This window comes from Erythrolamprus reginae, chromosome 1, assembly GCF_031021105.1.
Source record: "Erythrolamprus reginae isolate rEryReg1 chromosome 1, rEryReg1.hap1, whole genome shotgun sequence".
Classification (NCBI taxonomy): Eukaryota; Metazoa; Chordata; class Lepidosauria; order Squamata; family Dipsadidae; genus Erythrolamprus; species Erythrolamprus reginae.
The window spans coordinates 423,715,287-423,739,937 of record NC_091950.1 but is presented as its reverse complement, the minus strand read 5'-3'; the positions used below and the strand labels follow the sequence as shown (position 1 = coordinate 423,739,937).

General features: G+C 44.8%; 1 protein-coding gene across 2 annotated transcripts in view; it reads right to left on the bottom strand.

The window, feature by feature from the left end:
* The window catches only part of SSH2 (slingshot protein phosphatase 2), a 171,024-nt gene that overhangs the window by 65,797 nt on the left and 80,576 nt on the right, over window positions 1-24,651 (bottom strand). Inside the window, exon 1 of one of the 2 annotated variants that reach the window (XM_070735468.1) lies at window positions 13,882-14,189. The exons of the other annotated variant lie outside the window; for it this stretch is intronic. Coding sequence (XP_070591569.1) covers window positions 13,882-14,018 — 137 coding nt within the window. The 5' untranslated portion in view covers window positions 14,019-14,189. Of the gene's footprint in view, window positions 1-13,881; window positions 14,190-24,651 lie in introns of those variants that run through there. 2 annotated transcript variants of the gene reach the window in all.

Sequence of the window (24,651 nt, the reverse complement as noted above, 5' to 3'; positions counted from 1 at the left end):
CTTCTTCCCTCCTTTATCTCTTGCCTTCCTTCTCAACATTTCCCTGTCCTTCCTTCCTTCTTTCCCTCCTTCCTTCTTCTTCCCTTTGTCTCTTTCCTTCCTCATTTTCTTTCTCCTCCCTCCTCCCTCCTTCCTTATTCCTTCTTTCCTTTTCTCTCCTTTCTCCTTCCTTTCCCATTTTCTTTCTTTCTTTCCCTCCTCCCTCCCTCCCTTCTTCTTCTCTCCTTTGTCTCATCCCTTCCTCATTTTCTTTCTCCTTCCTTCCTCCCTTCCTTATTCCTTCTTTCCTTTTCTCTCCTTTCTCCTTACTTTCTCATTTTCTTCCTCCTCCCTCCCTCCCTCCCTTTCTTCTTCTCTCCTTTGTCTCTCCCCTTCCTCATTTTCTTTCTCCTCCCTCCCTCCCTCGCTTTCCTCCTCCCTCCCTCCATTTCTCCCTCCCTCCCTTCTACAATCCCAGAAACATAGGGCCGAAAGAGACCTCGAAGACCATCTAGTCCAACTTCCTGCTCAAAGGACCCTAGACCATTTTAGACAAATGTGAATTCTTTTCTTAAAAACCTCCTTTAAAAAAAAAAGCTTTAGAAGAAGGGAATCCAATCGTGTCCCTGAGCTGCCCACCCACCCCATTGTCCCAGCTGCCCGTTTGGGGGAATTCTGGGAGTTGTAGCCCCCCCTTCACGTTGCCCAACTCAGCCTTGAAGCCCCCTGGATGAAAAACCTGCAGAGTCAGCTTCCTTCCTTCTTTCCTTTCGCTCGGCTGAGCAGAACCTGAGATCAGACCAAACCCATTTGGCCAAACCCCAAATATCGGCTTCTGAGCTTTAAGGTCCCTTTCCTGGTTTGCCGGGAACTCCCAGCCCCCAGCAAACCCACTTTTTGCAAGAGGAAGGGGGGATTAGGAGATGGAGGCAGATTACCGGAAACCCAGTCCGATAATTGAGCCGATGGGACTGTTCCCAGCAGCCTCTTTTTTCAATTTTAAAGATAAGTTGCTCGGAGAATGTTAATTGCCCCTTGCCACCCATTCTTCACCAGCGATGGAGCTCCAGCAACTTCCGGAGGCAAAGAGTTCCACTGGTTAATCAACTTTAACAGATTAACAGAGTTGTAAGGGACCTTGGAGGTCATCTAGTCCAACCGCCCTCCTCACTCAAGCAGGAGACCTTGCGCCCTTTCTGACCGATGGCTGTCCACTCTCTTCTCAAAAGCTCCCACAACTTTTGAAGGCAACTTCTGTTCCACTGGTTGATTGTTCTCCCTGTCAGGAAATTTCTCCTTAGTTCTAAATTACTTCTCTGCTTGTTTAGTTTCCACCCGTTGCTTCTTTATTTTTATTATTTTATTATTATTATTATTTATTAGATTTGTATGCCGCCCGTCTCCGTAGACTCAGGGCGGCTCACAACAATAACAAGAACAATGTAAGAACAAATCTAATAATTTAAAAAACACTAAAAAACCCATTATTAAAAGCAAACACACACACAAACATTCCATGTATAAACTGTATAGGCCCGGGGGAGATGTGTCAGTTCCCCCTTGCCTGACGGCAGAGATGGGTCTTAAGAACTTTACGAAAGGCAAGGAGGGTGGGGGCAGTTCTAATCTCCGGGGGGAGCTGGTTCCAGAGGGTCGGGGCCGCCACAGAGAAGGCTCTTCCCCTGGGTCCCGCCAAATGACATTGTTTAGTCGACGGGACCTGGAGAAGGCCCACTCTGTGGGGCCTAACCGGTCGCTGGGATTCGTGCGGCAGAAGGCGGTCCCGGAGGTATTCTGGTCCGATGCCATGAAGGGCTTTATAGGTCATAACCAACACTTTGAATTGTGCCCGGAAATTGATCGGCAACCAATTTATTTTATTTATTTATTTTATTTATTCAATTTTTATGCCGCCCTTCTCCTTAGACTCAGGGCGGCTTACAACATGTTAGCAATAGCACTTTTTTAACAGAGCTAGGCTATTGCCCCCACAATCCGGGTCCAATGCAGACTGCGGAGTGTTGGTGTGACATGGGCATATTTAGGGAAGCCCATGATTGCTCTCCCAGCTGCATTCTGCACGATCTGAAGTTTCCGAACACTTTTCAAGGGTAGCCCCATGTAGAGAGCGTTACAGTAGTCGAGCCTTGAGGTGATGAGGGCATGAGTGACTGTGAGCAGTGAGTCCTGGTCCAGATAGGGCCGCAACTGATGCACCAGGCGAACCTGTCCCTCTTTGGAGAATAGCTTGACTTCCCGTTTCTTGTGGCAGCCCCTGAGATATCGGAAGGCTGCTTGCTATCCTGTCTCCCCTGGTCCTTCTTTTTCATGAAACTAGCCATGTTCAGTTCCTGCATCCGTTCTTCTTATGTTTTAGCCTCCATTTATCCCCTAATCCTCTTTGTTGCTCTTCTCTGCCCTCTTTCTAGAGTCTCAACATCTTTTTTGCATCGTGGTGACCAAAACTGAATGCAGTATTCCAAGTGTGGCCCTACCAAGGCCTTATAAAGTGGTAGTGGAAGTCATTCTCTCTTAAATAATTGCTGGCTTGGGGATTCTGGGAATTGAAGTCCACCTGTCTTAAAACATGCTGGCTGGGGGATTCTGGGAGTGTAAGTCATCCCCTCTTAAAGCATGTAGAATTGCACAAATGTTCCCTAACACATCTCCACTATGTTGGAAATGTAAGAAAGAAATAGGTTCATATTATCACCAATGGTGGATTTGTAACAAAGTTAAGTTATATTGGAAAATGATAGAAAGAATAATAAAAGAAATAGTAATGCAAGAGATAGAAAAAAAACCCGGAATTTTATTTATTGGGCATAGCCCAACTAAAATACAAATAAGATATTTTCCATTTAGTTATTCGTATTTTGACAGCGGCCAGGATAGTATATGCGCAAAATTGGAAAGGGGAAAATATTCCCAAAGAGAAAGAGGTTATTAAGAAAATATTAAGATTACGCTGAAATGGATATGATGACAAGACGGTTAAACAACCAAGAGGAATCAGAATTTTATGTGATTTGGAATAAAGTGTATACAGTGTTCCCTCGATTTCCGCGGGGGATGCGTTCCGAGACCGCCCGCGAAAGTCGAATTTCCGCGAAGTAGAGATGCGGAAGTAAATACACCATTTTTGGCTATGGACAGTATCACAAGCCTTCCCTTAACACTTTAAACCCCTAAATTACCATTTCCCATTCCCTTAACAACCATTTACTCACCATTATTACTGGTTCTCACCATTGAATAAGACACTTAGTGATCCTGATATTTATAAACATAATTATTTATTAACAATAATTATTATTTTTGTTATTTATTTGCAAAAATTATTAGTTTGGCAATGACATATGACGTCATCGGGTGGGAAAAACTGTGGTATAGGAAAAAAACCACGAAGTATTTTTAAATTACCGTAATATTTTTTTGAAAACCGTGGTATAGGCTATTCACGAAGTTCGAACCCGCGAAAATCGAGGGAACAGTGTATATGGATAAATAATAAGAAGTAAAAGTAAAACTTATTTGAGAACTGTAAAAGTATCATTATGATTTAATTTTTTTTTGTTTTTATCTTGAGTATATATGAAGGGTTTTTTATATAAAGTTAAACAAAATTTCTTCTTTTCATTTAAATTAATATGTTGACTTAAAGTATTAATAATGTATTCTTTTTTCTGTATGGAAATTTGACTTCTAGAATAAGAGGGGAAACTGCAACCCCAATTTTATGTTAAATGTGTGTTTGTATGTTTGTCAATTTTTATGAAAAATCAATAAAGTTGATTAAAGCATCCTGACTGGGGAATTCTGGGAGTCGAAGCCCACCTGTCTTAAAGACTTCAGGCTGGCTGGGGGATTCTGGGAGTGCAAGTTTGACTAAAGTTGAGAAGTTGATTCTGGGAGTGCAAGTTTGACTAAAGTTGGCTGAAGCGTAGACATCAGAGAGTTATTGTTAATGGCGAGTATTCTGAGCAGAGACAGGTTACAAGCGGTGTGCCACAAGGGTCTGTTCTGGGTCCTATTCTTTTTAATATCTTTGTGAGTGACACAGGGGAAGGTTTGGTAGGGAAGGTTTGCCTATTTACCGATGACTCTAAAGTGTGCAATAGGGTTGATATTCCTGGAGGCGTCTGTAATATGGTAAATGATTTAGCTTTACTAGATAAATGGCCAAAGCAATGGAAACTGCAGTTTAATGTTTCCAAATGTAAAATAATGCACTTGGGGAAAAGGAATCCTCAATCTGAGTATTGTATTGGCAGTTCTGTGGTAGCAAAAACTTCAGAAGAGAAGGATTTAGGGTGAGTGATTTCTGACAGTCTCAAAATAGGTGAGCAGTGTGGTCGGGCAGTAGGAAAAGCAAGTAGGATGCTTGGCTGCATAACTAGAGGTATAACAAGCAGGAAGAGGGAGATTGTGATCCCCTTATATAGAGCGCTGGTGAGACCACATTTGGAGTACTGTGTTCAGTTCTGGAGACCTCACCTACAAAAAGATATTGACAAAATTGAACGGGTCCAAAGACGGGCTACACGAATGGTGGAAGGTCTTAAGCATAAAACGTATCAGGAAAGAATTCATGAACTCAATCTGTAGAGTCTGGAGGACAGAAGGAAAAGGGGGGACAGGATCGAAACATTTAGATATGTTCAAGGGTTAAATAAGGTCCAGGAGGGAAGTGTTTTTCATAGGAAAGTGAACACAAGAACAAGGGGGCACAACCTGAAGTTAGTTGGGGGAAAGATCAAAAGCAACGTGAGGAAATATTATTTGACTGAAAGAGTAGTAGATGCTTGGAACAAACTTCCAGCAGACGTGGTTGGTAAATCCACAGTCACTGAATTTAAACCTGCCTGGGATAAACATAGATCCATCCTAAGATAAAATACAGGAAATAGTATAAGGGCAGACTAGATGGACCATGAGGTCTTTTTCTGCCGTCAGTCTTCTATGTTTCTATGTTTCTACGTCTGAATCCAAAGAAAAACATCCCTCCAGGCACCTCTCAGAAGTTCACAAGGCGATCCAATGAAAGGACGTTCCTTGGACTTGAGAGCCTCTATTTGCTCAGCGAACCTCACCGTAAAGGAAATATTTTTTTTTATTTCCTGCGGAAAATGTGACCCGGTCCGCTGTTCAATTCCTGGACTCTCCCTTCTCGCTGCAAAAGAGGGGAAAAATAATCTCAGGATGACACATTTGGGGGAAAAACTTTGTCATGGACACACACGGCGGGGGGATAGCGAAAATCCCCGACGAGCCGGTCAAAGGGATCTTTGGTGATCTGGTGACACCCAGGCCCAGCGTTGACCTGGGCAAAGGTTAATTCCTTTTTTTATGGTTGCTGTAAAAAGTTTGCAGGGCTTGGGTGGCTTTGCAAGGGAAACAATCTTGCAAATTGGGTGGGGGGTCTTAATGCATTAGATTTGGGGAAATCTGGGCCCGAAGCTGGGGTTAAGCCCCTGCCTTAAAAGGTCTCTTCCCCAAAAGGTGGGGAATGGTCCGGAAATCCGCTTATTACCGAAAGCTCACAAGGCCTAAAAAGAGAATAAATCCCATGTCAAACATCGCACCTTCTGACAACAGTTCACTGAGTGACCATTTCAACATCAGTGAAAAAGGGAACCGATGACCATGTTTCACACTTATGACCGTTTCAGTGTCCCCTGAGGCTCATGTGATCCCCTCTTACGACCTTCTGATCAGGAAAGATTCGCTTAACAACCGTCTTACTCCACCCCGAGTCTTCGGAGAGGGGGGGCATACAAATCTAATTAATAATAATAACAACAACAACAATAACAACAATATAATAATATTATTATTATTATTATTATTATTATTATTATTATTATTATTATTATTATTATTAATGTAACGATGGAAAGTGATTCACTTAACGACTGCGATGCAAAATGGAACAAACTCACCCAATTTTATATTGACAAAATTGAACGGGTCCAAAGACGGGCTACAAAAAGGGTGGAAGGTCTTAAGCATAAAACGTATCAGGAAAGACTGAATGAACTCCATCTGTCTAGTCTGGAGGAGAGAAGGAAAAGGGGGGACATGATCGAAGCATTTAAGTATGTTAAAGGGTTAAATAAGGTTCAATTGGGGGAAAGATCAGAAGCAACGGGAGAAAATATTACTTGACTGAAAGTAGTAGATGCTTGGAACAAACTTCCAGCAGACGTGGTTGGTCAATCCACAGTGACTGAATTTAAACATGCCTGGGATAAACATAGTTCCATCCTAAGATAAAATACAGGAAATAGTATAAGGGCAGACTAGAGGGACCAGGAGGTCTTTTTCTGCCGTCAATCTTCTATGTTTCTATGAATGAGGAAGGAAGGGAGGAAGGAAAGAAGGAAGGGAGGAAAATAAAGAAGGAAGAAAGGAGGGAGGGAGGAAAGAAAAAGAGGGAAGGAAGAGAAAGAAGGAAGAATCCACAGGAACTGAATGGAAACATGCCTGGAATAAACATAGATCCATCCTAAGATAAAATACAAAAATAGTAGAAGGCCAGACTAGAGGGACCAGGAGGTCTTTTCCTTCTTCTATGTTTCAATTGTCTTGCATGGCCGCATAAGGGTCCAAGAGGTTCCATAGCGGTCGTACGCCTGGCCCCAAGGTCTGAGGACCCCTGAGAAGCGTGCAGAGATCAAAGGGAAAGGCAGAGAGCAGCCACTACCACGTGCCTGGGCTGCTAATCTCTGTTTGCACGGGGGAGCAGGGACGAGCGCTCTGATAACCAGGCTGCAGTTATCAGCCGCTTCCAGGGAAGGGAAGGGTGGGCCGCCTCCCCCCTGCTGATTTGCAATGGGGTTTGTGTGTCTCTGTGTGTGTGTGCCTTGTGTGTACATGCAAAGCACTGGGGGTTTCAGCCATGGGCCCCTGATTTGCACAACTGCCCGCACAAAAACCACAACCACTGCCAACTGTCTATTCAACATTTTGGCACCATTGAGTTGGCATGTAAGAGAGAAACAAGGACAGAATTCTCCCTTCTAGCACTGATGATGTTCCCTAGTTGGGTCATGAAAGGTCTGCAAGAAAACCATCGAGAGGGCACAAAGGATCCCACAACCACCTCCTCCTCCTCCTCCTCTTCCCCTTCCTTCCTTCCCGCTCCTCCCTTCTCATCTATCTTTCCTTCATTCGTTCCTTCCTTCTCATATTCTTTCATTGCTTGCTTTCTTGCTTCCCTCCCTCTTCATTCACCTACCTTCCTTCCTTCCCATATTATTTCATTGCTTGCTTGCTTTCTTGCTTCCCCCCTCCCTCCTCAACTACCTTCCTTCCTCCCTTCCTTATCTTCCTTCCCATTTTCTTCCTTCTCATCTTGTTTCCTTCTCATCTTCCTTGCTTGCTTGATTCCCTCCCTCCCTCCTCATCTATCTTCCTTCCTTCCTCTCTTCCTTATCTTCCTTCCTACCCATTTCCTTCCTTCATTTCTTCTCATCTTCCTTCCTTCCTTCCTTCCTTCTCATCTTCCTTCCTTCCTTCCCATCTTCCTTCCTTCTCATCTTTTTTCCTTCCTTCTCATCTTCCTTCCTTCCTTCCTTCCTTCTCATCTTCTTTCCTTCCTTCTCATCTTCCTTCTTTCCTTCCTTCCTTCTCATCTTCCTTCCTTCATTTCTTCTCATCTTCTTTCCTTCCTTCTCATCTTCCTTCCTTCTCATCTTCCTTCCTTCTCATCTTCTTTCCTTCCTTCTCATCTTCCTTCCTTCCTTCCTTCTCATCTTCCTTCCTTCTCATCTTCCTTCCTTCCTTCTCATCTTCTTTCCTTCCTTCTCATCTTCCTTCTTTCCTTCCTTCCTTCTCATCTTCTTTCCTTCATTTCTTCTCATCTTCTTTCCTTCCTTCTCATCTTCCTTCCTTCTCATCTTCTTTCCTTCCTTCTCATCTTCTTTCCTTCCTTCTAATCTTCTTCCATCCTTCCTCCTTCCTTCCTCCTTCCTTCCTTCCACTTCTCTTCATCTCTTCCCCATCTCCTTTTCCATTCCCCCCTTTCCAACCTTGCTCTCCCCTTCCCTCCCTCTCTCTCCTTCCTATCTCCTCGCCTTCCTTCCTTCTTTCTTTCTCATCTTCTCCTCATGTTCTTTCCTTCCTTCCTTCTCATCTTCCTTCCTTCCTTCTTATCTTCTTCCTTCCTTCCTTCCCTCCCTCCCTCCCTAAATCTTGCACTAACAAATGGCACAGAACCATGGATTCATCTTAAATCGCTCTACACCAAACCTTCTCAACCATGTCACTTTAAGACCCTTTAAGAACCCCCCAGCCAGCATGCTTCAAGAGGGGAGGGCCTCAACTGGGGGATTCTGGGAGTTGAAGTCCACGGGTCTTAAAACTGGGCCCAGGTCAAAAAACCCTGCTATAATACGAACCTCCCTTTGGTTAACCACAGCTTTAACAATAAAATAGCAGGGAAACATTTTCTGGAGCCATCAATTATGATTTGCAAAGGCGAAACAAAGGCTGGTTCCCATCGTCGCACTCACCCAGAATGCGGTTTGCGTGGCCAGAGGTGGCCTGGTGGTGTGAACTCCACCAACTGTCAAGAGGTGTACAGCTGTGGTTAGGGAGAGACAACCGCTCGGAGAGAGATGGAGCTGACACTAAATGATGTGGTTGATTTTTTAAATTTCCATTTTAATTCCTCTTCCTCAGTTACTTTCCCGGGTGTTTCATTTCATTGATTGATCGATTTCTAGGCTGTCCATCTCATCAACAGGTTAGTCAGGGGAAAGATCAGAAGCAACATGAGAAAATATTATTTTACTGAAAGAGTAGTAGAGGCTTGGAACAAACTTCCAGCAGACGTGGTAGACAAATCCACAGTGACTGAATTTAAACATGCCTGGGATAAACATATATCCATCCTAAGATAAAATACTACAGGAAATAGTATGAGGGCAGACTAGATGGACCATGAGGTCTTTTTCTGCCGTCAGACTTCTATGTTTCTAACAGGTCCCAAAACTCACTTAACAACTTCCACCTTCAATGGAATTTTTTTGAGTTTGTCGTCATAAGTCAAGGACCAAGGCTGTTTTTTAATGTCAGTGTTTGAATGTTAATTTGATTATTTTAAGATTCTATTTATTATTTCAATGTCTACGTTGACTCAGGGCGGATTTTTACCCAGTTTTAACTTGGTTGCAGGCTGCCCTGAGGCCGTTTTATTTATTTATTTATTTATTTATTTATTTATTTATTTATTTACTTACTTACTTACTTACTTACTTACTTACTTACTTACTTACTGGATTTATATGCCGCCCCTCTCTGAAGACTCGGGGTGGCTGACAGCAATCATAAAACAGTGTACAATAATAATCCAATGCTAAAAACAAATTAAAAACCCCTTAATATAAAAAACCAAACATACATACAACATACCATGCATAAAATTGTAAAGGCCTAGGGGGAAAAGGAATCTCAATTCCCCCATGCCTGATGGCAGAGGTGGGTTTTAAGTAGCTTACGAAAGGCAAGGAGGGTGGGGGCAATTCTAATCTCTGGGGGGAGTTGGTTCCAGAGGGCCGGGGCCACCACAGAGAAGGTTCTTCCCCTGGGTCCCGCCAAGTGCCATTGTTTAGTTGACGGGACCTGGAGAAGACGCACTCTGTGGGACCTAACTGGTCGCTGAGATTTGTGCCGCAGAAGGCGGTCCTATTGGAGAGGGTTGGGGTGTTGTGTATAGAAACATAGAAACATAGAAGATGGATGGGCAAAAAAGACCCCCTGGTCCATCTAGTCTGCCCTTATACTATTTTCTGTATTTTATCTTAGGATGGATCTATGTTTATCCCAGGCATGTTTCAATTCAGTGACTGTGGATTCTTCCTTCCTTCCCTTCTTTCTCTTCCTTCCCTCCTTCTCTTTCCTCCCTCCCTCCTTCCTTCCTCCTTCCTTTCTCTTCTTTCTCTTCATTCCTTCTCTTTATTTCCTTCCTTCCTTCTTTCCTTCTTCCCTCCCTTCCTTCCTCATTCATAGAAACCTAGAAGATTGATGGCAGACAAAGACCTCATGGTCCATCTCGTCCGCCCTTATACTATTTCCTGTGTTTTTATCTTAGGATGGATCTATGTTTATCCCAGGCATGTTTCAATTCAGTCACTGTGGATTTACCAAGCACATCTGCTGGAAGTTTGTTCCAAGCATCTACTACTCTTTCATTCAAATAATATTTTCTTACGTTGCTTCTGATCTTTCCTCGACTAACCTCAGATTGTGCCCCCTTGTTCTTGGGTTCACTTTGCTATTAAAAACACTTCCCTCCTGAACCTTTTTTAGCCCTTTCACATATTTAAATGTTTAAATCGTGTCCCCCCTTTTCCTTCTGTCCTCCAGACTAGACAAATGGAGTTCATTAAGTCTTTCCTGATAAGTTTTATTCTTACGACCTTCCACCATTCTTGTAGCCCATCTTTGTTGATTTTTGTTTTCCTGTTTGATTTTTAAATGATTAGCTTTTTAAAAATATTTTAATAATAATAATAATAATAATAATAATAATAATAATAATAATAATAATAATACTTTATTAGACTTGTATGCCGCCCCTCTCCGAAGTATTAAAAACACTTCCTTCCTGACCCTTATTTAATCCTTTAACCTATTTAAATGTTAAATATGTTATTAAATACACAATTTTAATAAAAAAAAAAAAGCCAGATAAGTACGTCCTGAACGCTAAGATAATAAATACAGATGCCAGAATTGGCTTAAAAATTAACCAAGACGGACAGGAAGAAAACAAAGATACAGGCAGGGAGAAGTTTGGGGGAGGGCCGGAGTTTGTCTTATCTCAGTTGTGTCAATTGCTTCCAGAGTGACAACTCCCCCCCCCCTTAATAAGTGGCGGGTGTGAGCTTTCTCAAGGCCAAAACGGTGGGTGCAAAAAATAAAAATAAAAACCTCACCTTTGATTGAGAGTTTCCCCAACTTTGGTGCCTTGCAAACTCCTGTTGAATCCGGAGAGGACTAAAGTGGGGGTCCCTGGATCCATATCCCCCTCCCCACCAGGTCTGGAAACCATTCTGCGGAAGAGGTTGTCCTTACACACACACACACACACACAGACACACACAACTCCTGCTGCTGCAATCTCTCTTTGCTGACCTGGTCGTCTCTGGAGCTATTCCTGGCCTGCCTTCGCCGACATCTGATGCCAGCCCCCTTCCCCACCCACTCACCCCACTTATGGGGGGCCGAGAGAGCTTGGAGCAGCCAAGAAGACAAGGAGGGCCCGGTATTCTTTGGACGACGGATGATGGACTGACTGGCAGGCAGGAAAAGCAGAATTCAGAATTTAAAACTGACCAGGAAGTAGAATTGGGAAATTGTTTTAAAATCAGGGATATTCAAACTTGGCAGTTTGAAGCCTAGCGGGTGGACTTCAACTCCCAGAATGCCCCCAGCCAACTTTTGAAACTTTTTAAGCCTTGTTGGATTTTAATTCCCAGGATTCCACCAAGCGACTTTGGCAAACTTTACACCACGTACACTTCAATTCCCAAGTTGATTTCGGCAACTTTAAACCACGCGGGATTTCAATTTCCAGAATTCTCTGGTTAAGCCTTGTGGACTTCAACTCCCAGAATCCCCTAGCCAACTTTTGCAAGTTTAAGCCTTGTTGGACTTCAATTCCCAGAATTCCACCAACTGAATCTCCAACTTTACGCCATGCAGACTTCAATTCCCAGAATTCTGCGGCCAACCTCAGCATTTTAAAGCCTGGTGGACTTCAACTCCCAGAATTCCCCCAAACAACTTTTGCAACTTTTAAAGCCTTGTTGGACTTCAATTCCCAGAATTTCCCCAGCTGAATCTCAGCAACTTTAAACCACGGGGGACTTCAATTCCCAGGATTCTGCGGCCAAGCTCGACATCTTTAAGCCTTGTGGACTTCAACTCCCAGAATTCCCCCAAACAACTTTAAGCCTTGTTAGATTTCAATTCCCAGAATTCCACCAACTGACTTCGGCACAAACTTTACGCCATGCAGACTTCAATTCCCAGAATTCCCCAGCCAACTTCTGGAACTTTAAGCCTTGTTGGACTTCAACTCCCAGGATTCCCAGAAGTTTCCACTGGACTTCAATTCCTAGAATTCCTGGCTGGGGAATTCTGGAAGTTGAAGTCCAGGAAGTTGCCAAGTTTGGAGAGCCCCGATTTAAGTTCCCCATTCTCAGCCTCTAAGTAAGCTCCCACAAACCTAACTCAGCTTGTTTGTAATCCTAGCTGTTTCCCCGGAGAGCCAATGGCAGTCTATCAGAGGCTTCTTTATGGTGGCACCAAGTTTGCTGAAGACTTTAAATTGGGCAAAGAAATGGGCAACAAATTCAAAATCCCGAGAAAGTTGACTTTCTTTCCCAACGAGTCGCCAATGAAACTTGGGTAGGCAAGACAACCCCCCATCCATCCATCAAATCAAACCAATCAATCAAACTTGTATTCTACAACAACAATAACCCGGAACTAAGACAGAAACAATTCCACATTTCGACGCGTTAAAGCGAATTCTGCCCGGGAGGGGGGGAGACCGAGGAGCCGCGTTCCCACGATCGCTAACCCGGGTCAAGGGGGCGGCGAGAAGCAGGGACCAATCTATGGGGAGAGGCGACCTCTTCCTCCGGCCGGGCAAGCGAGCCAGGCAGCCGGCGGGGCCGATGCGGAGCGCGGCGGAGAGAAAGTTTTCAGAAGTTTCGGGAGAAAGTTTTCCCCGAAAGGAGGGAGGGGGCAAGAAAGGGAAAGCGGCCGGCGGAGGGAGGCTGGGACCCCCGACGCCCCCTCCCTAGACTCACAGGCCACCGACGTCCCCCCAAAAGCGCAGAAAGAGGGAGGGGGGGAGGAAAGGGAAAACGAGGGGGGGGGAACGGCGGAGGAAGACTCGAAGGGGGGGGGAGGAAGAGAGCAAGCACCCGCCAAGACCCTCGCCCCAATTTGGACCCCTCCCTAGCCATATGCTTCCTCACTGCCCCCCCAAACGAGAAAGTAGAGAGAAGGCGGGGAAGCAGGGGAGGCGGCGGAGGGGGGGAAAGCAACAGCCCGCGACCCCCTCCCCAATTTGGACCCCTCTCTAGAATCCCAGCGAAAAGCCCAGGGGTCCCCACCGCCCCCCAGGCCAGAAAGTAGGGAGACGAAGGGAAGGGCGAGGGGGCAGGCAGCGAAAGAGGACTCAAGCGGGGAGTAGGGGAGGCAAGCAGCCGCCGCGACCCCCGCCCCAATTGGGCCCCCTCCCTAGAGTCACAGCGAACAGACCATAGTTCATAATCGAGCCCCCCCCCCCCCAAAAGCCACAAAGTCGGGACAAGAGAGGAAAAGCGGGGGCGGGCGGAGGAAGACTCAAGCAGGAAGAAGGGGGCAAGCAGGCTCCGCGACCCTCCCCCCATTTTGCCCCCCCCTAGGCCCATGGTTCCCCATCGCCCCCCTCCCCAGCGAGAAAGAAGGGAGAAGAGAGGAAAGACAAGGCGGGGAGGGGGGGCAGCGGAGGAAGACTCGAGCGGGGAATAGGGGGCCAAGCAACAGCCGCGACCCCCGCCCCAATTTGGCCCCCTCCCTAAACTCGCAACGGACAGCCCAGAGTTCATCACCGGCCCCGAGCCCCCAAAGGCAGAAAGTAGGGAAAGGAAATGGGGGGAGCGAAGGAAAACTCAAGAAGGAAGGAGGGGGGGGGGCGCCCCAATTTCGCCCCTTCCCTAGACTCACAGCCGCCGTCCCCTAGTAGCCCACCGCTCCCGACCCCCCAAGGCAGAAAGTAGGGAAAGGAAAGGGGGGGCTGTGGAGGAAAACTCAAGAGGGAAGAAGGGGGGGCACGCATTTCCCGGGACCCCCGCCCCAATTGCGTCCCCCCGCGCAACAGACGGGGGGGGCACTCACAGCTGGTGGATGGCGTTCTGGGAGATGACGGCGTCGGCCGAGAAGTGGGGGATCATGCTGGGCTCGCGGGGGGGCCAGCCGGTCCGGACGCCCCCCCCGCCGCCAGGCTGCCTCCGCCGCGACCCCCGGGGGCTCATGGGCGGGCGGGGGCGGCGCGGGCCACAGGCAGCCTTGCGCGCCTTCTGCGCCGGAGCCCGAGCGTCCTTCGGCTGCGCTTGCCGCTGCTGCTGTTGCTTGGAGTGCGCAAGAGCGAGGCTGCCCCGCGCCCGACCGGCCCCGCACCGCCCCTTCGCCGGCCACGAGGAGCAGAGGAGGGCGGGAGCCCCAGCCGCCCCGGGAAGCCCGGCAAGCAGCGACCTCCCCCGGCCAGGCCGCCTCGGATGCGCTCCGCTCGCTTCAGGCGCCCCCGGCCGGACCCGGCGCCTTCGGCAGGAGGAGTCTCTCCTCGGCCTCTTTAAGACTTCGGGACTTCAACTCCCAGAATCCCCCAGGCCAGGAGTAGGCCAGGTTGGCTCTTGGGTCACAGGTGAACTTCACCTCCAGAATTCTTGAGCTAGCATGAAAGGCTCAGGAATTCTGGGAGTTGAAGTCAACAAGTCATAGAAGAGCCAACTTTGCCTACCCCTGGCCCAGCCCGCTTTGCTTTAAGACTTTGGACTTCAATTCCCAGAATCCCCCAGCCCGCTTTGCTTTAAAATGCAATTCTGGGAGTTGAGGTCCACAAAGTTTTATAACAACAAGAACAAGAGTTGGAAGAGGCCTTGGAGGTCTTCTAGTCCAACCCTCTGCTTAGGCAGGAAACTCCTGACTACTTCAGACAGATGGTTATCAAACATCTTCTTAAAAACTTCGAGTGTTGGGGCATTCACAACTTCTGGTGGCAAGCTGTTCCACTGGTTAATTGTTCTCACTGTCAAGAAATTTCCCCTTAGTTCTAAGTTGCTTCTCTCCTTGTTTAGTTTCCACCCATTGCTTCTTAGAAACATAGAAACATAGAAGTCTGACGGCAGAAAAAGACCCCATGGTCCATCTAGTCTGCCCTTATACTATTTTCTGTATTTTATCTTAGGATGGATCTATGCTTATCCCAGGCCTGTTTAAATTCAGTTACTGTGGATTTATCTACCACGTCTGCTGGAAGTTTGTTCCAAGGATCTACTACTCTTTCAGTAAAATAATATTTTCTCATGTTGCTTTTGATCTTACCCCCGTTCTACCCTCAGGTGCTTTGGAGAATAGCTTGAGTCCCTCTTCTTTGTGGCAACCCCTGAGATACTGGAAGGCTGCTACCCTGTCTCCCCTGGTCCTTCTTTTCATTAAACTAGCCAGGCCCAGATCTTGCAACTGTTCCTTGTATGTTGTAGCCTCCATTTATCCCCTGATCCTCTTTGTTGCTCTTCTCTGCACTCTTTCCAGAGTCTCTGCATCCTTAAAGTTGCCAAGGTTGGGGCTCTGCATCTTGTGCAATGAGTCCCACAGGCTATCCAGGGGTGGGGTGGGTGTATGAAACAGACTGCATTTTGTAAAGCACTTGCCCGGATGAGGCCTGGTCCTTGGAGCCCATGCTGCACAGGCGTTTCGGCCCCTTCAGTTGTACCACTTCTCCCTCCATCTTTTCTTTTCTATTTTTCTCTCTCTCTTCTCTTCCTTTTTCTTCCTTTGCTCCCTCCTCCCCTGTACTTTCTTCCTTTTCTTCTCCGTCCCTCTTTCTATCTTCCTTCTCGCCCTTTCCTCCCCCTTCCTCCTTTCTTTGTCTTTTCCTAACTCCATCCTTTTCTGTCTTTTCTTCCTTTCCTTCCCCCACCCTCCATACCTCCCTCGTTTTCCTTCCTTCCTCCCTTCCTGTTTTCTTTCTTTTCCTTTTTCCTCCCTTCCTTCCATTCACCCATCCTTCCTTCCTTCTTCCTCTTTCCTTAGCTCCTTCCTTCCATATACCTTTCTTTTCTTCTCCCTACTTCTATCTTCTTTGTTCCTTTTTTCTTTCTTCCATCCATCCAGCATTCCTTCCTTTTCCTTTCCCTAACTCCCTCTGTATTTTTTCTCCACCCCTCCTGTTCTTTCTTTCTTTCTTTCCTTCTTTCTTTCTTTCTCTCTCTCTCTCTCCCTCTTTCTTAGAAACATAGAAGACTGACGGCAGAAAAAGACCTCCTGGTCCATCTAGTCTGCCCTTATACTATTTCCTCTATTTTATCTTAGGATGGATCTATGTTTATCCCAGGCATGTTTCAATTCAGTTCCTGTGGATTTACCAAGCACGTCTGCTGGTAGTTTGTTCCAAGGATCTACATTTCTTTCTTTCTTTTTCTTTCCTTCTTTCTTTTTCTTTCCTTCCTTCCTTCCTTCCTTCTTAGAAACATAGAAGACTGACGGCAGAAAAAGACCTCATGGTCCATCTAGTCTGCCCTTATACTATTCCCTGTATTTTAACTTAGGGTGGATCTATGTTTATCCCAGGCATGTTTAAATTCAGTTACTGTGGATTCTTCCTTCCTTCCTTCCTTCCTTCCTTCCTTCCTTCCTTCCTTCCTTCCTTCCTTCCTTCCTCCCTTCCTTCCTTATTCATAGAAACATAGAAGATTGACAGTCCATCTAGTCTGCCCTTATACTATTTCCTGCATTTTATCTTAGGATGGATCCATGTTTATCCCAGGCATCTTTAAATTCAGTGACTGTGGATTTACCAACCACGTCTGCTGGAAGTTTGTTCCAAGGATCTACATTTCTTTCTTTCTTTTTTCTTTCTCTTTCCTTCTTTCTTTCTTTCTTTCTTTTTCTTTCCTTCTTTCTTTCTTTCTCTCCTTCTTTCTTTCTTTCCTTCCTTCTTTCCTTCCTTCTTTCTTTTTCTTTCATTCCTTCCTTCTTTCTTTCTTTCCTTCCTTCTTTCTTTCTTTCTCCCTCCGTCCCTCTCTCCAACCACCCCTCTTTCAGCGCTGAGGATCTTAGGATGTCGCAGGAAATGCTTGGCCCCAGACTCCAAGGGCTGCGGGCTTTCCTGTTGTGCAAGGCAGGAAGAAGCCCTTCCAAAGGATTTCTAGGTGGTTTTTTCGAAGGACCAGGAAGGAGAGGTTGCAATCCGGTGCAGGAGTCCCAGGGGTCCAGAGGCTGGCATGAGTGGCCCTTCCCCTGGAAAGAGCTGACCTCTTTGCCTTTTCGGAAAGCTGGCCAACAGAGAGGCCCCCTCCTTGATGTGTAGGCACAGCTCTGTGGCCAGCACAGACAGGTCCCCATTTTGGAGGACACATCAAACCATAAGCTGATCACTTGAGCCACATTCCCACAGGGAATCTAGAAACATAGGAGACTGATGTCAGAAAAAGACTTCCTGGTCCATCTATTATTATTGTGTCAATACAACACAGCCAACGAGATCACTATGCTGGATTTCGTATTTCATTACCAGTCGGGCGCTTCCCAAGCCCCTAGGACTGCGTGATATAGCAGCGAATTATATTTGCCGATCCCAGTAAAGCGGCCTTTTGCAATTGACAGATGGAGATGGTTATTATTATTATTATTATTATTATTATTACTACTACTACTACTACTACTATTTATTAGATTTGTATACCGCCCCTCTCCACAAACTCGGGGCGGCTAGTCTGCCCTTATACTATTTCCTGTATTTTATCATAGGATGGATCTATGTTTATCCCAGGCATGTTTAAATTCAGTGGCTGTGGATTTACCAACCACGTCTGCTGGAAGTTTGTTCCAAGCATCTACTACTCTTTCCGTAAAATAATATTTTCTCACGCTGCTTTTGATCTTTCCCCCAACTAACTTCAGATTGTGTCCCCTTGTTCTTGTGTTCACTTTCCTATTAAAAACACTTCCCTCCTGGACCTTATTTAACCCTTGAATATATTTAAATGTTTCGATCATGTCCCCCCTTTTCCTTCTGTCCTCCAGACTATACAGATTGAGTTCATGAAGTCTTTCCTGATACGTTTTATGCTTAAGACCTTCCACCATTCTTGTAGCCCGTCTTTGGACCCCTTCAATTTGATCAATATCTTTTTGTAGGTGAGGTCTTTTGTAAGTGAGGAGCTAAAATGTAGTAGCCTGGGTCATCTACCTACCTACCTGCCTAACTACTTCCTTCCTTCCTTCCTTCCTTCCTTCCTTCCTTCCCCTTGTCCTTTTCTCATCTTCCTTCTTTTTCATCTTCCTTCCTTCCTTCCCTCCCTCCTTCCTTCCCTTGTCCTTTTCTCATCTTCCTTCTTTTTCATCTTCCTTCCTTCCCTCCCTCCCTCCTTCCTTCCTTGTGGTTTTATGTATGGATTGTTAGGTTGTGTGATTGTTTTTCTTTTATAATGAGGGTTTTAAATTGTTTTTTAATATTAGATTTGTACATGTGGTATTGTTGTTGTGAGCCGCTCCGAGTCCTCGAAGAGGGGCAACATACAAGTCTAATAAATACTACTACTTCTACTACTACTGCTACTACTACTACTAATAATAATAATAATAATTATTATTATTATTCCTCCCTCCCTCTCTCCCTCCCTCCTCATTTGTCCCTTTCTCACCTTTGTCCCTTCTAATCTTCTTTCCTTCTAATCTTCCTCCCTCCCCTCTTTTGTTCATTCATTCATTCACTCATTCATTCACCGCCCATCCCGCTACCCATCGCATACCATCCCTGCTCCAAAACCCCCACACCTCCGCTATCCGATGGATGCCAAGCGCATTTCACCGCCTGGCAAACGGGAGGAATTTGAAGAAAAGGAGGAGCCCGTTTAAGGTCAACCAAGCACAACTTGCTCTGCTCAGACCTCGAACGCAGTGGCAGGGAATTTCCACCTACGCCTTTTTGGGTGGGGAGCCTGCGGGAAACAATTCCACATCGCAAACCCGTCCTGCAAATGAGCAACGGCTGGGCTCGCAAAGGCCCTCGGGGCGTCCATCTGCAGGGAGGATTCCGGTCGACTTTGGGGAAAACAACCACCTGGCCACCTTCCACAAGTGAAGAATCTGGGTTTGTTCCTCCAGGACGCAGTTTCTCCAACGGGGCAGATGGAAGCTGTGGGCACTTCAATGCCCAGAATTCCTAGCAGTTGAAATGTACACGGCTTCCAGATGCCAGAGTAGAAAAAGGGAACCTTGGAGGTTTTCTAGACTAACCCTAGTAGTCCTAGTGGGCGACCATTTAAACAGGAGCCAGCCGTGTGCAGCAGCTGCCAAAAAAGCCAACACGATTCTAGGCTGCATCAACAGAGGGAGAGAATCAAGATCACGCGAAGGGTTAATGCCACTTTACAAGGCCTTGGTAAGGCCACACAGTTTTGGTCACTACGATGCAAAAAGGATGTTGAGATTCTAGAAAGAGTGCAGAGAAGAGCGACAAAGAGGATTCGGGGATAAATGGAGGCTAAAACATATGAAGAATGGTTGGAGCATTAACAACTTCTGGAGTCAAGCTGTTCCACTGATCAACCGTTCCGACTGTCAGGAAATTTCTCCTTAGTTCTAAGTTGCTTCTCTCCTTGATTAATTTCCATCCATTCATTCTTGTCCTGTCTTCAGGTGCTTTGGAGAATAGCTTGACTCCCAACTCTTCTTTGTGGCAACCTCTGAGATATTGGAAGGCTGCTATCCTGTCTCCCCTGGTCCTTCTTTTTCATTCAACTAGCCAGGCCCAGTTCCTGCAACCCTTCTTCATATGTTTTAGCCTCCAGTCAACATGCTGGATTTTGTATTTCATCACTAATCAGGCACTTCCCAAGCACCTAATAATATTTTTATTATTATTATATTATTTTATATTACCATTATTATTATTATTATTATTACTATAAATACAGCACAGCAAATGAGATCGCTATGCTGGATTTCGTATTTCATCACTAGTAGTCAGGCACTTCCCAACCACCTAATAATATTTTTATTATTATTATATAATTTTATATTACTATTATTATTATTATTATTATTATTATTATTATTATTATTATGTCAGTACAACACAGCAAACGAGATCACTATGCTGGATTTCGTATTTCATCACCAGTCGGGCATTTCCCAAGCACCTAGGACTGCGTGATGTAGTGGTGAATTATGTTTGCCGATCCCAGTAAAGCGGCCTTTTGCAATTGACAGATGGAGATTTTGTCAATTCCGATGGTTTTCAAATGTCCACTGAGATCCTTTGGCCCTGCGCCCAGGCGTGCCAAGTACCACTTGGACCACTTTCACTGGCTTATGCCAGAGTCGTTGCAGCTCGATTTTCAGATCTTCGTATTTCACTAATTTCTCTAGCTGCTTCTCCTCAATTCTGCTGTCTCCCGGGATTGCGATGTTGATGATCCGTACTTTCTTTTTCTCCACAATCACAATGTCTGGTGTGTTATGCTTCAGAATTCGGTCAGTCTGAAGTCGGAAGACCCACAGTAGTTTTTGCTTGCTCATTTTCAACCACTTTTTCGGGGCTTATGATCCCACCAGTTCTTTGCCACTGGTAAATAAATGGTAGTTCCGGCACAAGTTCCAGTGGATCATCTGTGCCACAGCATCATGTCTATGCTTGTAGTCAGTCTGTGCGATCTTTCTGCCGCAGCTGAGTATGTGATCGATTGTTTCATCTGTTTCTTTACAGAGTCTGCACTTTGGATCGTCATTATTATTATTATTATTATTATTATTATTATTATTATTATTATTATTAATTAGTGGAGACGTTGAGAATTGAACCCAGGACATTTTGAAAATGGAGGAATTGTCTTGTAAATTACATCCTGCCAGCCAAAGCTTGGATATCTGCAAGGGGGAGACCTCAAACTCCCTATGGGGAAACTAAACATCTCCCCCTGGGCATGTTGAAGTTATATATGGTATGCCTGTATGTGTGTATGTTAGTATAGGGGATTTTCTTAAACTTATAATATTTTAATTAATTGGATTGTATTGGATTGTTTTTCACTTGTTGTGAGCCGCCCCGAGTCTTCAGAGAGGGGCGGCATACAAATCCAAATAATAAATAATAAAATAATAATAAATAAATTTATTGATTATTTATTTTATTCATTTGATTCGAAGGACTCAAGGTGGCTTGCAAAAATATCAAATGAAATTTCCCCCCCTACCACCACCACCACCGATGAGCTAATGCTAGCATAGCGTGCTTGGTTTGGTGTGGGTTTGTGTGTGTGTGTGTGTGTGAGAGAGAAAGGGAGAGACTGGAGAACGGATAACAACGTCAATCACACCTTCTTTTCTTGGCAATCGCTGACACCGTGAAGACCAAGAGAGAAGCGGAGGAAGGAAGCTGTGATTCTGCTGTTCCCTGCAAGATTTTCGGTGCCGGGCAGAGTCTGAATTGTGTGTGTGTGTGTGTATTCAGAAGATAACCGGTTTCAGCATATTTCAAATATTTCCTCGGGATGGGAAAAGGGCCCTCTGCAGCTGATGGGCAGGCTGACCTCTGGACCGGATTTCCTCTCGCAGAGCTGGGAATAGAGAGAAATCCCCAGGAAAAGAATTGGCCTGAAGAAGATTAGACCGTGTTTTTCAGAGTATAAGATGCACTTTAGATTTTTGGGAGGAAAATAAGGGGGGGGGGGGGGATCTTCCTATAGAAACATAGAAACATAGAAGACTGACGGCAGAAAAAGACCTCCTGGTCCATCTAGTCTGCCCTTATACTATTTTTTGTATTTTATCTTAGGATGGATCTGTGTTTATCCCAGTGACTGTGGATTTACCAACCACGTCTGCTGGAAGTTTGTTACAAGCATCTACTGCTCTTTCAGTAAAATAATATTTTCTCACGTTGCTTTTGATCTTTCCCCCAACTAACTTCAGATTGTGCCCCCTTGTTCTTGGGTTCACTTTCCTATTAAAAACACTTCCCTCCTGAACCTTTAACATATTTAAATGTTTCGATCATGTCCCCCCTTTTCCTTCTGTCCTCCAGACTACAGATTGAGTTCATGAAGTCTTTCCTGATACGTTTTATGCTTAAGACCTTCCACCATTCTTGTAGCCCGTCTTTGGACCCGTTCAATTTTGTCAATATCTTTTTGTAGGTGAGGTCTCCAGAACCGGACACAGTATTATTCCAAATGTGGTCTCACCAGCGCTCTATGTAGCGGGATCACATTCTCCCTCTTTCTGCTTGTTATACTTCTAGCTATGCAGCCAAGCATCCTACTTGCTTTTCCTACTGCCCGACCACACCGCTAACCCATTTTGAGACTGTCAGAAATCACTACCCTGACCTATCAGTTATTCATCTGGCTAGCATCCTTAGTCTGGTCAGCTTCAACACATTATTTTATCCCTTGGTTAGGGGCTTTAAGTCTGTGGAGAGGGGCGGCATGCAAATCTAATAAATAATAATAATAATAATAATAATAATAATAATAATAATAATAATAATAATAATAATTATTATTATTATTATTATTATTATTATTATTATTATTATTATTATTTTAAAAAAACTTTATTGGAGGGAGTAACAATGAAAACAAGCCTGCAAAGAGCTGGAAAAGGCTTCTCTCATCCCGAGATAGTCCAAAATACCAGTTCTGGGCTGCGTCAACAGAGGGAGAGAATCAAGATCATGCGAAGGGTTAACACCACTTTGTAATTTCTTGGTAAGGCCACACTTGGAATATTTGCATCCAGTTTTGGTCGCCACGATGCAAAAAGGATGTGGAGACTCTAGAAAGAGTGCAGAGAAGAGCAACAAAGAGGATCAGGGGATAAATGGAGGCTAAAATACACTGCTCAAAAAAAATATAAAGGGAACACTCAAATAGCCCACCCTAGATCTGAATGAATGAAATATTCTCATTGAATACTTTGTTCTATACAAAGTTGAATGTGAAATTGATTGTCAATCAGTGTTGGACACTAGGTGGACAGTTTGATTGCACAGAAGTTTGATTTACTTGGAGTTATATTCTGTTGTTTAAGTGTTCCCTTTATTTTTTTTGAGCAGTGTATATGAAGAACAGTTGCAGGAACTGGGCATGGCAAGTCTAGTGAAGAGAAGGTGAAAAAAGTCAGGTTCTACATTTAGGCAAATAAACAAAATGCACAGGTACAGTATATGTGATACCTGGCTCAACAGTCATAACTGCGAGAGAGACCTTGGAGTCCTAGTGGACAACCATTGAAATAGGAGCCAGCCGTGTGCAGCAGCTGCCAAAAAAGCCAACACAGTTCTAGGCTGCATCAACAGAGGGAGAGAATCAAGATCACATGAAGGGTTAATACCACTTTATAAGGCCTTGGTAGGGCCACACTTGGAATATTTGCATCTAGTTTTGGTCACCACGGTGCAAAAAGGATGTGGAGACTCGAGAAAAAGTGCAGAGAAGAGCGACAAAGAGGATTAGGGGATAAATGGAGGCTAAAACACATGAAGAACGGGGGCAGGAACTGGGCATGGCTAGTTGAATGAAAAGAAGGACCAGGGGAGACATGATAGCAGCCTTCCAGTATCTCAGGGGTTGCCACAAAGAAGAAGGAGTCAAGCTATTCTCCAAAGCACCTGAGGGTAGAACAAGAAGCAATGGGTGGAAACTAAACCAGGAGAGAAGCAACTTAGAACTATGGAGAAAATTCCTGAGAATTAGAACAATTAACCAGTGGAACTGTTTGCCTCCTCCCCCTATTCTTTGCAAATCCCATTCCTTTGCAGAACTGATGCTATTACCTAGTTGGATCACGAAATATCTGTAAGATAAAACCATGTTGTTTTCTTTGATTCGTATGCACATTTGTAAATACAAAGCTTGTTTACTTTGCTTTTAACTAATAAAAATATATTAAAAACAAAACCACCAAGCGCAGAAACTAAGGTTGATAACCGCATGGCGCAATATCTGAATTTCAAAGACAACGGTCCACATTTTCAGCAGAGAGGTTCGAAAGAGGAGGTCCAAGAGGCCATCTATGTCCAAATTAAACAGCCCCCTCTCAACAGAAGGGGGTGGGGATGCAACATTATCTCTTATCCACAACAAAATTCTTCCAGCAGTTCCAAATTAAACAGTTTGCAGTTTCTAACTCTGAAAAAACCGGTCAGAAATCCCTTTTTTTCAGCGCCGCCGTAACTTTGGACGGTCCCTAAACCAGTGTTTCCCAACCTTGGCAACTTGAAGATATCTGGACTTCAACTCCCAGAATTCCCTAGCCAGCATATAGATAGATAGATAGATACCATGTTTCCCCGAAAATAAGACCCTGTCCTATATTCTTTTGAACCCTGAAATATGCGCTGGCATTTATTGCCGTGTACTCAAAAGCCCAATTGGGCTTATTATCAGGGGAGGTCTTATTTTGGGAGAAACAGGGTACAGTGTTCCCTTGATTTTCGCAGGTTCAAACTTCGCGAAAAGTCTATACCACGGTTTTTCAAAAATATTAATTAAAAAATACTTCATGGGTTTTTCCCCTATACCACGGTTTTCCCCACCCGATGACGTCATATGTCATTGCCAAACTTTTGTTTGCCTTTAATAAATATTTTTTTAATAAACTTTAATAAACAGGGTGAGTAATAATCTAAATGGTTGCTAAGGGAATGAGAAATTGCACGTTAGGGGTCTAAAGTGTTAAGGGAAGGCTTGTGATACTGTTCATAGCCAAAAATAGTGTATTTACTTCCGCATCTCTAGTTCGCGGAAATTCCACTTTCGCGGGCAGTCTCGGAACGAATCCCCCGCAAAAATCGAGGAAACACTGTACTGTATATGGTTCTGCCTCCAGGCCTCTCCTCATCTGCCGCGTTCACCCATGGTCACTCACATATAATTTTGG